The 13,313-nt window shown below is 40.3% G+C and overlaps 1 protein-coding gene across 1 annotated transcript in view; it reads right to left on the bottom strand.

Annotated features, from left to right (window-relative positions):
• tln2a (talin 2a) overlaps nucleotides 1-13,313 on the bottom strand; it is a 107,238-nt gene that overhangs the window by 59,862 nt on the left and 34,063 nt on the right. The window contains exons 3-4 of the mRNA XM_056412213.1: nucleotides 1,013-1,184; nucleotides 117-214 (exon numbers count right to left, since the gene is read on the bottom strand). Of these exons, the coding sequence (XP_056268188.1) occupies nucleotides 117-214; nucleotides 1,013-1,148 (234 nt within the window). The 5' untranslated portion in view covers nucleotides 1,149-1,184. The remainder of the gene's footprint in view (nucleotides 1-116; nucleotides 215-1,012; nucleotides 1,185-13,313) is intronic.

The raw sequence follows: 13,313 nt of genomic DNA on the forward strand, positions 1-13,313 counted from the left end.
GATATAGTACTTTACTTTGTTGGTATTGTCTATCTGTCTGAGTAAAGTTGTGCCCCCCCCTCCCCCTCCCACTGCACAGGCTCAAGTCCAACAGGTGGATATATTTATAGATTTACCCCACTGCGCAGCATGTAGTAGTCCAACGACCTTCCAGACTCCAGCCAGATGCCCTTTCTGGGGTCTTCATCAGACAGGAACAGACCGTAGTCTGAAGCTGGAACAGGGAGGAGAAACACGACAGCATTTTATAGAGACCGTGGTGCAAGTCGGTCCTCATGCTGGGGTCGGCCAATGGGAACGATGACGCTGCCGGGTGGAACGGTGAAGTCGGACCCCGCCGTCTCCTGGACCGCCGTTAGAGGAGTAGTGAAAGATAGCAAGCTGTGACTGACTGAGCTCCAACCTGTGGTGTCCCATCACCACTTTATTACTCTACGGTCGCCTGAATAGACACAAACATCGTGTAGTCTGATCCCAGCATTAGTTTATCAGACAATATTATAATATTAATTCATCAAATGTAGATTTGGAGATGACGATCACAGATGGTCTGCCTGCTTTCCATTATATTGGGAATATATGGCCAGACTAGATTTGTGGGGCTCAAAAGTGGCAAAAAACACATATATGTTAAAAACAATTTTATATATATATACACACGTTTAAAATATATATATATGCGTTTAAAAAAATAGTTTTTATTTATATATACTTAACATGTTAAAAAAAAATATATATATATATATTTTTTTAAATATATAAATATATATATGCCTCACATGTTAAAAAATATATATATATATATGTTTATAAATATATGTTTAGACACATTTGAAAAACTCCACAGCAATATCTCTTAAGAAAAGAATGACCCAGTTACTCAAGATAATCCACAGTTTATTGTGAGCACTTTCGTGGAGGAACGGTTTCCTTTCCACCAGAGTCAGATTTTTAGCTTTAAAAACTCCTGATTTATTAGCCAATTCCCTTTCACAGTTCAAACCTCACTCACCCTGTCCGGTCTGGGCCTCGGGGACCCTCTCCCGGATCATCCTGCAGGCGTCGTAGACGGCCGTGGAGGGCTCGAACTGCATCGTCTTCACTACATTGCACTGGCGAATGCAGATCTTCAGCGACAGCACCACCATCTTGGCCGGCGGGGGAGGCGGAGCCTGCAGCTACACCTGCACAAAAAGACGAGGAGGACACAAGGAGGTGGCGTTTACTGCGAGGTCCAGGTGGTACAAAAAGCTTAAAAGCAGTCATGAAACTCATCGACTGTGGTGAACGAGCCAGATGTCGGGGGGAATGACTCGTACGCATTTCATCTGACGCGTGGGATAATTGTGATTGTCCCAATTTTTATATACTGTAATAAAATGTGCATTAATCCACGGTGGCGTCACCATCTTTTTTATTTCCCCCCCCTCCATTAGAAAAAGTAGAAACTAAGTCATTTTCTCTGCACACATAGTTGAGTTTGCATTCATGCTCCTCTGCACGGTTACCCGTATGAACGATATAATTTTATGAATGTGAAGAAAGTGCTAATTTGTGCACAGTGAGGCCATTGTCGTGCTTCGTAAAACAAAAAGAGCCCACAACAAAATGTCCATCTGGTCCCCGCTGGAGAGAAAAGATAAGGACACTGAATATTCGGAGTAAGAGACGTTAAACTGGAAGTGGAGAGGCGGCTCTGCACAATCTTGTTTTAATAGGAGACAAACCACTTCATGAAACACGGCACTTCTGAAGTCAGTTTCATTTTCAGTGACAAACATGTCAACAAGAATCTGTATTTGAGGAGATGATGATGAGAGTTCGGAGCCAGCGAAGCAATTTCCAGCTCGTCATCTTCTAAAAATTAAAATCTTGGTCCACATTGTTATCATAATCCATATTCTCTCACCACGAATAAAGTTAACTACAAAAGTATCGTCAACACACGGTGGGAAATAGTTTTTTGATCTTGAGCCGTCAGCTCGCGACTACATCACTTCATCGTTATGTAGTGTCCATGTCTCACTGCTTAAATATACATTTCGCAAAAATATTCTACGAATTTAAAACCATACTTAAAGTCTTATACGTTATTATTATTCTCTAACAAACATAAAACGATGACAAACAGCACAGGATTAGACCCACTACAACAGTTTGTGTGGCAAGAAGAACACACAATTCACACAATGCAAAGCGAAAGTAGATTAAAAGCCAGTAATACATACTATTACTATGTATGATAATAATGTTAATGTGAAGAAAATCATTCAGGAAGAAGAAGAAGAAGGAGAACACTGTAACCTCCCGAACAGAGCACCTCCTGTCTGGACTACATGGGAACACAAGGGCCCTCTGTGCCACGGGGGTCAAAGGTGAGGGGTCAGTCCGGGCCATGGAGGACACAGGCAGCCCCTCAGCTGCTCCGCGAGCTCCTGACCTTGACTCACACATTCAGAATCGGGTTTCTATGCGAGATGTGTTCACACACAGACGTGATGGTGTGGCACACAATGGGGAAATACCCTGAAGCTCAATGTGGGAATGGCACAATGAGACAATATCTAAGATACAACATCAGTGCCATAAGTATTAAGCATGTGAACATATATATGTGGAAAATTATATATATATATGGGAGAAAAAAATAAGAACATATATATTCAGTATATATATATAAAATAAATCTATATATGCTTAACATGTAAAAAAACGTTTTAATATATATATATATATACACACACTTTTAAAAAAAAATACTAAAAATAAATATATACGTTTCAAAAAAATCTCTATATTTAAAATATATTTTTTTAAATACATGTTTTAAAATATATATATAATGTTTAATATATATAAATATAATGTTTAAAATATATATAAATATATTTATATGTAATGTTTAAAAAGAATATATATATATATATATATATGCGCATTAAAAAAATATATACATATATATTTTTTTTACATGTTAGGCAGCCTTACGAAGATGCCTCCGTTGCATGGTAGCTCTGTAACATGACTAAATAACGGGCTTGATTGGTGCACTCGGTTTTAGTGCAGCCCGTTAAATGCTCTCAGTTATTGCTTTGGGCTCCGTCTTAAATCACTCAACCTCTCCACTAACCTCCTGACACTCTCACAATCACTCGCTGTCTGAGCCCGACAAACACCGTTCTCATACCGACATGAGCCCTTATGCTAATGATCCCTAACTGTTAAACCTAACTAATTAAAAAAAAGTCTTGCAGAGGCAGGATGAAAACAGAAAGAAAAAACCTCCGTAATGAATGCCCTTCAAAGACCAGACCCCTCCCTTTCTCAATTCATAGGAGCCTCAGGGTCTGGATTTCACCTTTGGGTCTGGATATGTTTGTCTCCGCAAAAATAGACCAACCACAGAAATGATGCGTTATTGCTTCTTCTTTTTTTAAGACTGTAATTGCTGCGGCATCCGTTCTCTCCAAGTCTTAGGAAAGAGCAGAGAAACAGCAGGAGGCCTTAAAAAAAGACAAGAGGAAGCAATGAGGACACAGCATGAGAACATTACAAATATGATGAAATGGTTATCAGTGGAAGCGGCAGTGGGCTCAGCGGGGCTTCAGAGGATGAACTGTAGAGAAAGCTGTCATTGTATTTGTAACGTCTACAAGTTTATGAATATTTGAATTGTTGTTTTTCTTTGCAAATATGTCTGTCCATCACATCCATGTTAGCCTCTTCCTTAATATCAAGGTACAGGGTTAATTTATTTGCCCTTTGTACCTCGACCAACAGTCCGTTTTGCAGGGCTCTCTGAGTCAACAGAGGTACAAACACACTATAATAAGAAGAACAAATATAAAAACACACTGTACATAAGGTGGTAGAATATCCAGTCAGACATCAATGTATTTGAAGCGTGCAAAAAATAACCTTGGTGCAGCTGAGAACAATGCAGCTCTAACTTCTGCATATTGTAATTATGAGCACGTTATTGACAGAGTTGCGTGTTCCTTCATTGTTCACGTTAGAAAGTTACGTTTTTTGTCAACTATTCACAAACTTTTAAACATTACAAAAGAAAACCTGCACACAAACATAGCTTTCTTCTTTTTCATGCCGTGCATTTCTTATTGTGATCGCATATCGTAAAAATGCACTTTTGGACTTCATGCTTTCAGGCTATTAAAAGAGAAAGAATATCATCATACATGTTTGATATGAATATCCATGGAGTATCTCATTAAACCACGAGCCGCAGCTCGGGCCCCTAAAACTGACAAAGCATGAGCACAAAGTCAAAATCAGAGTTGTTTTTGTAAGTGTAGGAAAATAACAACATCCTGTTCAGCCTCAGCAGTAACACACAACAATGGATTGTGTCACACACACCATGGTTGATTAATGAGAGCCCCGATGTCAATCCTCTAAACTAAAATTCATCTCACTGCACGCCACATTTTTAATAAGGACATGATTTATTCATAAACAAACAGTCATTCAACTCTTTAACCAAATTACGCCTCACAAAAGAAAATTAAAGAGCACGACGCTCCATTAAAGTTATACAAAGAATAATTGAGGTAAATCCCCCCTTCATCCTGCATCAGAGTCTTCATCGATGCCGGATTACCACCGAGGCGTCCCGTCACACATGTTCCCTTCCCTCCGATGAGAAAGGATTCTCAAAGATCAAATGTGATTGGAAAGCCCCCAAAACAACAGACTTATGAGGCTGCTCCCAAATCCAGTGTGGGAGCACGGCTCCAGTGTGCACACAGCAACCCAACTTAGTCATGAAATAGCGTTAGGTCCATACATAATTATGAATAGACAGCTTTTTCTATTTAAAAGAAATGCATGGAGAAAAAAAGGAGACAAATCCCAATGACTGCGTATGTCTATTATAAACTATTTTTTATAAGGAGGAGAACACACTTTAAAAGTTTTTTTTAAAAGCAAACAATATCTATTAGGATACATTTTAGAAAATGAAAAAAAATTGGAAAAACATGGATGTTGGCCAAAATTATTGAGAATCAATCTGGAATAAAGTGGTAAAAAATGTAAAAGGGACTATTGTTGGTCATACTTAAATACGATCATGGGGTAAATGTTACCCATATATATATATATATATACACACACACACACACACACACACACACACATATACTCTACCAGTCAATTTCTGGGGTACATTTAGAAAGAAGTGGACTGAATAATGCAACGGCGGCTGCTCTAATTGGAAGTCTGGTGAAAAACAAAAGAAATAGCTCAATCCCGGTGCATTGCATGGACTTGACAGCCTATTTAGATCAATTTAGTTCCCGAGTTAATACAATTACAGATGCAGGAGCACATGACGCGTCATCAGTAGTCTTTACGATTGAACACGGCAATGAACAAAAAAGGTAAACATGAATACTGCACAGTAGGTATTTCTACATTTACAGCCGTGTGGTTCCACCTCCAGGCCCCGACTCCATCTCTCTGCATGCTGCTCCGGTGAGTCCATCTGGATGCAGGCGCATCTTGTTTGCCTGGATGCTTTATTTACCCAGCCGCTGCATCGGACCGCAAAACCCGTCCACCAGGGTGGCGTCGGTGTATATATATATATATATTCTGTATTTGTCTCACTGAAGTCACCGTTTTTCTTTCCATCTGTGAAGATTATTATATATTTGTTCCCTTTAATCTAAAGCACTTTGAGTTTACGTGCCAAACGAGAAGAAAGGTGATATAATTATCAACATAGAGAACCTCTTACAGAAAACCAATGCAATATCGACGTGTAACATTGAAAAGGTCCAACAAACGTTAACCCTTTGAGGAGATGAAAAAGGACCCGCTGACCTCACACACTGAACCACCAATACATAGAACACACACACACACACGCCTTTGAGCTACTGCAGACTCACATAACAAAGAATATTCAACGCTCCGCTGTTAGCAACATGTTTCATGTTGTTTACACACCGCCGACAGCCTATTGTTCAATAATTTACAAGGATTTATTTTCAGGAATATATAGCTCGTGCACGGTGTCCAGCCCCTCAAACAGCATGTACACACATTAATCACTTGGGGTCAACCGAGCCATCTCCATGACAACCGAGCAAACCCACAACAGCCACTAGAGAGTGAATTGTAATAACAGAAGACTTCTGTCGACTTTTCATCTAGCGGGATCATCTCTCGACAAAATACCTGGGAATTAACTCAAATGAGTTTGCCAACACGCTAAAACCAAAAATAATGAACATTATACCTGCTCTGCGTCATCAACATGATGTCATAATGTCTCTAAGCATGGTGGGACATGATGACATCAAAGCACCCCCGTCACCAGTAAAAGCCTCACAGACGAAAACCTACACGGCTGTCGTCTCCAACTCCAATACCGTTCTCCAACGGCACGCAGATAGAAGTTCCCGGGCGATACTCGCACCTGTGAACTTCCATCTACACACGGTGGAGTCCGTGTGCGGCAGCGTGTAACAGTCCGTGACGGTTCGGCATGAATACGCAAATTACATGACATTACATCACATGTCATTTAGCTGACGCTTTTATCCAAAGCGACTTACAATCCTGTTACAATCATACGCCGCAGCTACAGGGAGAAATTCAGGGTTAAGTGTCTTGCTCAAGGACACATCGACTAGGGCGGGGATTGAACCTCCAACCCCCTGATTGGAAGACGGACCTGCTTCCCACTGACCCACAATCGCACCAAACTATTACAGTTCTAATGGCGACATTGGAAAGAGTCAACTGCTCGATGCTCTTTGGCCTCGGCGACTATTGGATGACCCCACCGCGGAGGCGGGGCTTGAGCTTCCGTGCGTCTATACGGCCGACTGCCCCACAGCATACCAGTTGTGATTGTGGCGGCCGGCCCAGCGTAGTAACTCCATGAGGCAAAGCTAAAAAGGGGCTTTTCATATCGATCCCACGAGAAAAAGGCACCGACTGAAGATGTACAACCACCTGCCGAAGACATCGAGGCCTCGAGGACACGTGATACAACAGAGAGGCCTGGAGCAGAGGTGGAGGACCCTGGATCGGTCCAGGGAAAGAGAAATTCATTGGAATAGAGTGAGAAGTTTCACCATTTTCAAATGAGAGTTTGACGGGACGTTACTGGATCGGTCAAGAATCGGAGGACCTAAAAAAAAAAACAAGTCTGAGGACGCAGCCGCAAACGATGCGAGCCGCCGATATAATGTGTGCAGTAAATACAGACGTCACACCGGAGGAGGAACGCCAGAAAACATCGACAACGCCCGGTACATTTTGGCCCCCCCGAGGCAAATCACGGCAAAACAGCCGGTGAGATAAAGGTAAACTGAGACGGAGCGGTGGAACATGTAGCCATTGTTCAATGGAGGCGCAGCAGCGCCTGCTGGGAATGCCTCGGCCCCATTACAGTAACATGGCCTCTAATGCAATAATAGAACAGCCCACAAAATGAAACGGGCCAATCCTAGAGGAGCTCTGGACCAGGGAACATATTAAATATTCGTCCAGAGCACCAAACTGGGCTAACGGGCCCCGTAATTAGTCCATCTGCTTTCTTTGGTTTAACGCTGATTAGCTTTTTCTGAAACATGCACATAGGATCTGCTGCAACACCAAAATAGAGACATTTAAATGATATACGCCCGTTTCTTCCATTTAATAACAATAAACTTGTAAATAACCCCATGGAAGGTTTATTGTTTCGGGTTGATTGCCTGTTTTGTATTTGCCTTATTGTTTTTGACGTATGCCTTTTGATATTGTATGAAGAATTTATAGAGGCTTTATGCTACTTCCTCTCTATTAGATAAGTCAGACTTTTATTTTGAAAAAAGTAAAAGGATTCGCAGTTTTTTTATAAAGTTTGAATGTAAACTTGACGGCACGGCTACGGATCTCGTTACGGACGCATGCGTTTAATAAAGTTTAATAGTTTATCCCTCCTGTTACCTTTACATTTACTGACATATTTTACCCTCGGGGTCAATTTGACCTCAGCAATTAAAACCTCCAGAAAATTATTAGAATTAATATTGTTTCCCAAGTTTAAGTGTGAGGTACTTTATGTTTGTTTGTTGACTACCTAAATAGTCCTTTAAATATATAAAAAAGTTGATATTTCTTATATGTTTGACAGTGAAAAACAGCCTGGGGTCAAATTGACCCCAAAGAACACTGACGTTAAACATTGAATGGGGTCAAATTGACCCGAAAAGTAACAGGAGGGTTAATGGACCCGTATGAGGCTAAATCTCTTATGGTGGGGATAGTTTACAAGTTTAATTAATGTATTGTGACCCAAAGGAAGAAAATAAGAGTCATCTCACCAGCAGTAAGTTACATGCCACTTCATACACGGGGATCAGTTACCAAACTATTAACGATAAACTTGTTTTTTAAAGCACATTGACATTATCTTTGACTCCACACGCGGGATGAATCCGTGTGAATGCTGTTGGACTTTAAATGTGTTGCCTCCAGAGATGCGTTCTTTAATTTATGGTTGACAGCATATCGTCCCAGCCCTGAAGCGATGGAATATGACAAGCACAGCACAATACAACCGGATCACATGACCGAGGCTGTCACCGCGACACCCCGCGTGGCCTCAGGAGACGCGGCGAGGACAACGGCCGATGGAAAGTCAATCGTGTGGTTTTCAGAAATATATATTCGGCTGTAGAGAAAACGGCCATTTATTAAAAAGCTAGAACACAGATGATGGAGCCGGATCAAATATTTACTAAAAACTGATTCCTGGCTAACAAGTGCATATTATGGTGTGTGTGTGTGTGTGTGTGTGTAGGGGGGGTAATATGACCCTAGAGTATGTTGCATATTATGATCCATCTATTGTATTTGTCCTGCCTATACATTACATGAGTGTAAATATGATTTGAGAGATGTTTGCAAGTTCACGGTACAAAAGGCTAAAAAAGGGATTAAAAGAAGATGTATTTCTGTTGTAGGAGTCCAATTATGGAATAATGTTGAAATAGAAGTAAGAATGGTGAACTCCTTTTTGTTTTTTAAGGGAATTATTTATTTAAAAATCCTTGAGAGTTATAAATGTAATTAAAAACGGATTAATATGGAAGATGTATGTGGTAGTATATATAAATATATTTTGTTTTTTATCTTGTTTATTGTTGTTGTTTTTGTTGTTTTTTCTTCTTCTTTATTTTATATTAATTTTCCGATTTATTTTGATTTCAATTTAGGATAGGAATTTATAAGCATTTTTTTTGCTTCTACCTATACCTTTTCAGTCTCTCTTTTGTATTTGTTATAGGATAATATTGTATTGTATTTGATTTGATTGACTGAATAAAAATACAAACAAACAAACAAACATTACTATGGAGAAAACATTCCATCCATTCCTGAAATGTGTAGTCACTACGCTCCAAAACGTATTAAATACAGAGCATCGCTCTTATTATAGAGCCCCATCCACAGCCCACGGTGCGCTAACCCCTTCCATTTCTACTCATCATTATTGGTTTAAACACCAAACCTGGTTTTCTTTATCATAATCTCTAAAACAGCAAATAGACCAGATGTTGCATCACCAAATGTCCGTTTCCATGCAAACAGTGTGAACAACACAGCAGAGACTCTCCGACTACTCATCAAGCAGAAATGGAACTGATCTGAAGCATAGAGTCTGAGTCACACACACACAAGTTGAGAATGAGGTCATCGCCATCCAGCCGGCTGAATGGGGCGGCGGTGAAAAGAGTGCGCTGGGTAAATATTGCTCGGGCTGATTGAATTTTGAAAGTCTTTGAGGTCTATCAAGAGTATACATTACCTATTGTGTGCACGAGTTCATTTGGAAGTACACACATATTCAAGGTTTTAAACTAAAATATTTAGGATATACTTACTCTTTTACTTTCTGAGTAAAACCTGCTGATGATTCAAGTAAAGAAAAATCCATTGTTTCAGCCTTATTCATCCAGCAAGATGGGTTTGATGATCGGTAGGGGGGCAGAAACGTGTCCAAAAATACAAATGTTATCCATTTGACTAAATTGGCATGAGGTCGGAGTGAGGTAGTGGAATCAATAATAAACACCCCGAAGACAATAAATAATAAATTACATTTTTATGGTGGTTTTTTCGAAGTACTCAAAGACGCTTTGGATTACATAATTAAAACATCAGAGAAGCTACACAATAAAAATAACTAAAATGACAATAAAAACAGTTCTGAACAGCTGGGTTTTGATTTGAAGACCGAAAGGTCGGTGCAGTCTCATTTGGGGAGAGAGTGTCGAGGGGAGTTGGACGTCATCGGCGTAACAGGAGACCGTGTAACTCTGGGTAAAAACTACCTTGTTATACAGCATTAGCAGTGTTTAATTAATTGGTTTTACTTGCATGCCGGAGGGAATCAAAAATATTGACACCTTTAAAAACTCCAGTTTAATTAATCACTTCACTATATGAGGCACAGCTCTGCACACCTCCACATAGAAGGGGAGCTAGATGTGAGAAATAAGCTCATTAGCATAATGATCCACCTGGTCGACGGTGATGTCATGCTGTCAGGTGACTGACTGTCTACTAAGTGACAGATTTTACATGGCTGCCCGTGTGTGAAGAAAGAAAGAGAGAGAGAGAGAGAGAGAGAGCACCAACACGCCGCCAATCCAACACGGAGGCTGTCGGCGAAGCCTCATTCAACGTGATACGGTCATGGATCAAACTGAACTTTATAAAAACAGTGGTTGGCAGGCCGGCAAGTTTGAGTTATTAAGATATGATGCAGTTATACGTCAGCTTAATAATAAAAATGTGAAGGAATTCATTTAATATCTGAAGCCAAAAACAGTCCCGTCCCCCCCCCCCCCCCTATGTATTTTGGAACATTCCAAATATCAACTTTGATTGGTACTCGAAACGAGAGGCTGGACAAGATCAAGAGTTATTAATCTTGTATTGAAACTAACTTCCAAAATGTCAGTCCTCTTCTAAAAAAATAAGCTGATATCTTGTGTTTTTCCATTTGGAGTCTATAGATCCAGTCGTTCACGTCTCTGGCGCCACTTGAGGATGTGTTCAAAAACCGGTTGCCATGGATACAGAGGATGGCTGTGTGGCCTGACTAATATCTGATCTGTTATAAAAAGGCATGAAAAAAAAGAAGATCGCCTGAGTTTAATACCATATATTTGTTTCCCGATACATTTGTCGATTTGTTTTGCTGATATTCAGAATGTGTAAAAATGGTCACTTTATTCAGGTAAAATGATTCAGTATTGCCTGCTGTGTGTTCTTGGAAGGTTAAACAAACAAAAGGCTGTAATCAGACCATAATGGTAGAATAATGACACTTTGGTTTGATTGGTAGTGCCTGAAATACGAGTGAAGCGGCTTTAACTGCACATTTAAGAGACGGATGTGAAGTACGACCGGTTACCGTCTCTCTCCCCAACAACTGTGTTCAACATTATCACCATAATCCATATGACTGTCACTTATTGCCCATGTTGAAGTATGAAATCATCAAACGCCTATGCAAAGACACAATAAAGGAGCACTATAGACGGCAGGGATGTGCGGTCAGGGGAGTCATCATGAGTAAAAAAAGTAAAAAATTAAAAAATAAATAATGATAACATCAAATTTATATTAATATTTGTCCACCGATCTTTCTGTATGACTAATTTCGAACATTTTATAGCCAAAATCGCTGAATTTGCCTATTTCCTGTTCAAATACAGGATTAAACGAGAGTTGAGGCGACGAGTCGAGCCGAGCCTCTGATTGCGCAATCCATCACAAGCTGGGTTGATGCAATTGTCCCGTGCGGGTTGCCGTATCTCTGCATGTCGCCAATATAATGTTTGCAGATATGTTTATTTGCCCTGATTTTCCACAGTCTGGCTAAGGTCTATAACATTACAGTTTAATGTTTGTACGTGACATATTTAGTTTTGCTGATGGGAAATAAAACCGCAGTGAAAAGGCGCAGGGTGAGGCAGATAATACTCTGCCGCCCTGCAGGGGGCGCTAGTGAGCCAACGGGTACTTGTTGCTGCTTCTTCTACGCTGAGGCGCCAGGCGAGTCAAGTCCGTTTGTTTTTGTATTTTGCGACGCCAGACCGCCAACATGGAAGAGGATTATATATCTCAGCTTAAAAATGTCTCAAAACTGGACTTTCAGTCAAAAGTGGACGTGATTAACACAGGTAGACCAACGCCGGAGCTAAAAGCTTTGCTTCAAACTTGTTCTTACCTTTACGTATCTGTAATATGTACCGTGTGCGTTTGTGCGCGTGTGTGGAGAATGCTGATGAGACATGAAATAACCAGTAGCCAATTGAATAAGCTACCCTTTTGGGTTTATATATTTGTAAATCTGACACTAAAGGAGTCAGTGCCTCACCAACCATGAACCTCACGTCACTGATAGACGGGTGTCTACCAATAACACATACCTTCCAAATGCAAACCTGCCATCGGCTCCAGGAGGTTAATCCTCCAACCAACACCCAATAAAACGCACCGGGGCTCAATTCAACACCACAGTATTGATCCGGCATTACCTGCGTATCATTGGATTGGATTCAATCTATTGTCATTGCACAGAGTGCAGGTACACAGGCAACGAAATGTATTCTCTGCATTTAACCCATCCTCAGTTACTCAGGACAGGGTTCTTACACATGTTGACCAATGGATTTCCAGGACTTTTCCATGACTTTAAACCAAATTTCCATGACCAAACTGAAATCTCGGTGTAAACATGAAAAATTTAGAAAATTGTTTTGATCGCCGTGTATTTATTTATTTAATTGTATGCGTGTTACTCGCATAACTCAAAAAGTATTAAACCGAATCGCATGAAATTTGGTGGGATGATTGGTTATTATCCGGGGACTATTTGATTAGATTTTGGGATCGATCGGGTCAAAGGTCAAGGTCATGAAAAGGTAAACATCTTCTTTTTACCATAGCACGGTCAATTTTTATCCAATTGGCATGCAACTAATGCCAAAATGTTCATAATTCAATGCCCAATCTTGTGATATGCGAAGGTATGCGCTCTACCGAGTGCCCGCTCTAGTTGTAGATGTGTTGCTGAGACATGTGTACTTCTACTTTAGTAAAACTATGAAGGCAGAATGTATTCGACACTGTGGTATTATTGGTGCTTTTACTTCTTTAAAAAAGATACTTCATGCTTTAGAGCCAGCCGTCCTGCAGCACGAGTTTCTGTGTTTTTGTATCTGGTTGCTCAGCAGAGATGTTTGGAAGATTAACTTAGAAAATATGTGTTCACGGAA

This window comes from Pseudoliparis swirei, chromosome 4 (genome assembly GCF_029220125.1).
Source record: "Pseudoliparis swirei isolate HS2019 ecotype Mariana Trench chromosome 4, NWPU_hadal_v1, whole genome shotgun sequence".
In the NCBI taxonomy this organism is placed as follows: domain Eukaryota; kingdom Metazoa; phylum Chordata; class Actinopteri; order Perciformes; family Liparidae; genus Pseudoliparis; species Pseudoliparis swirei.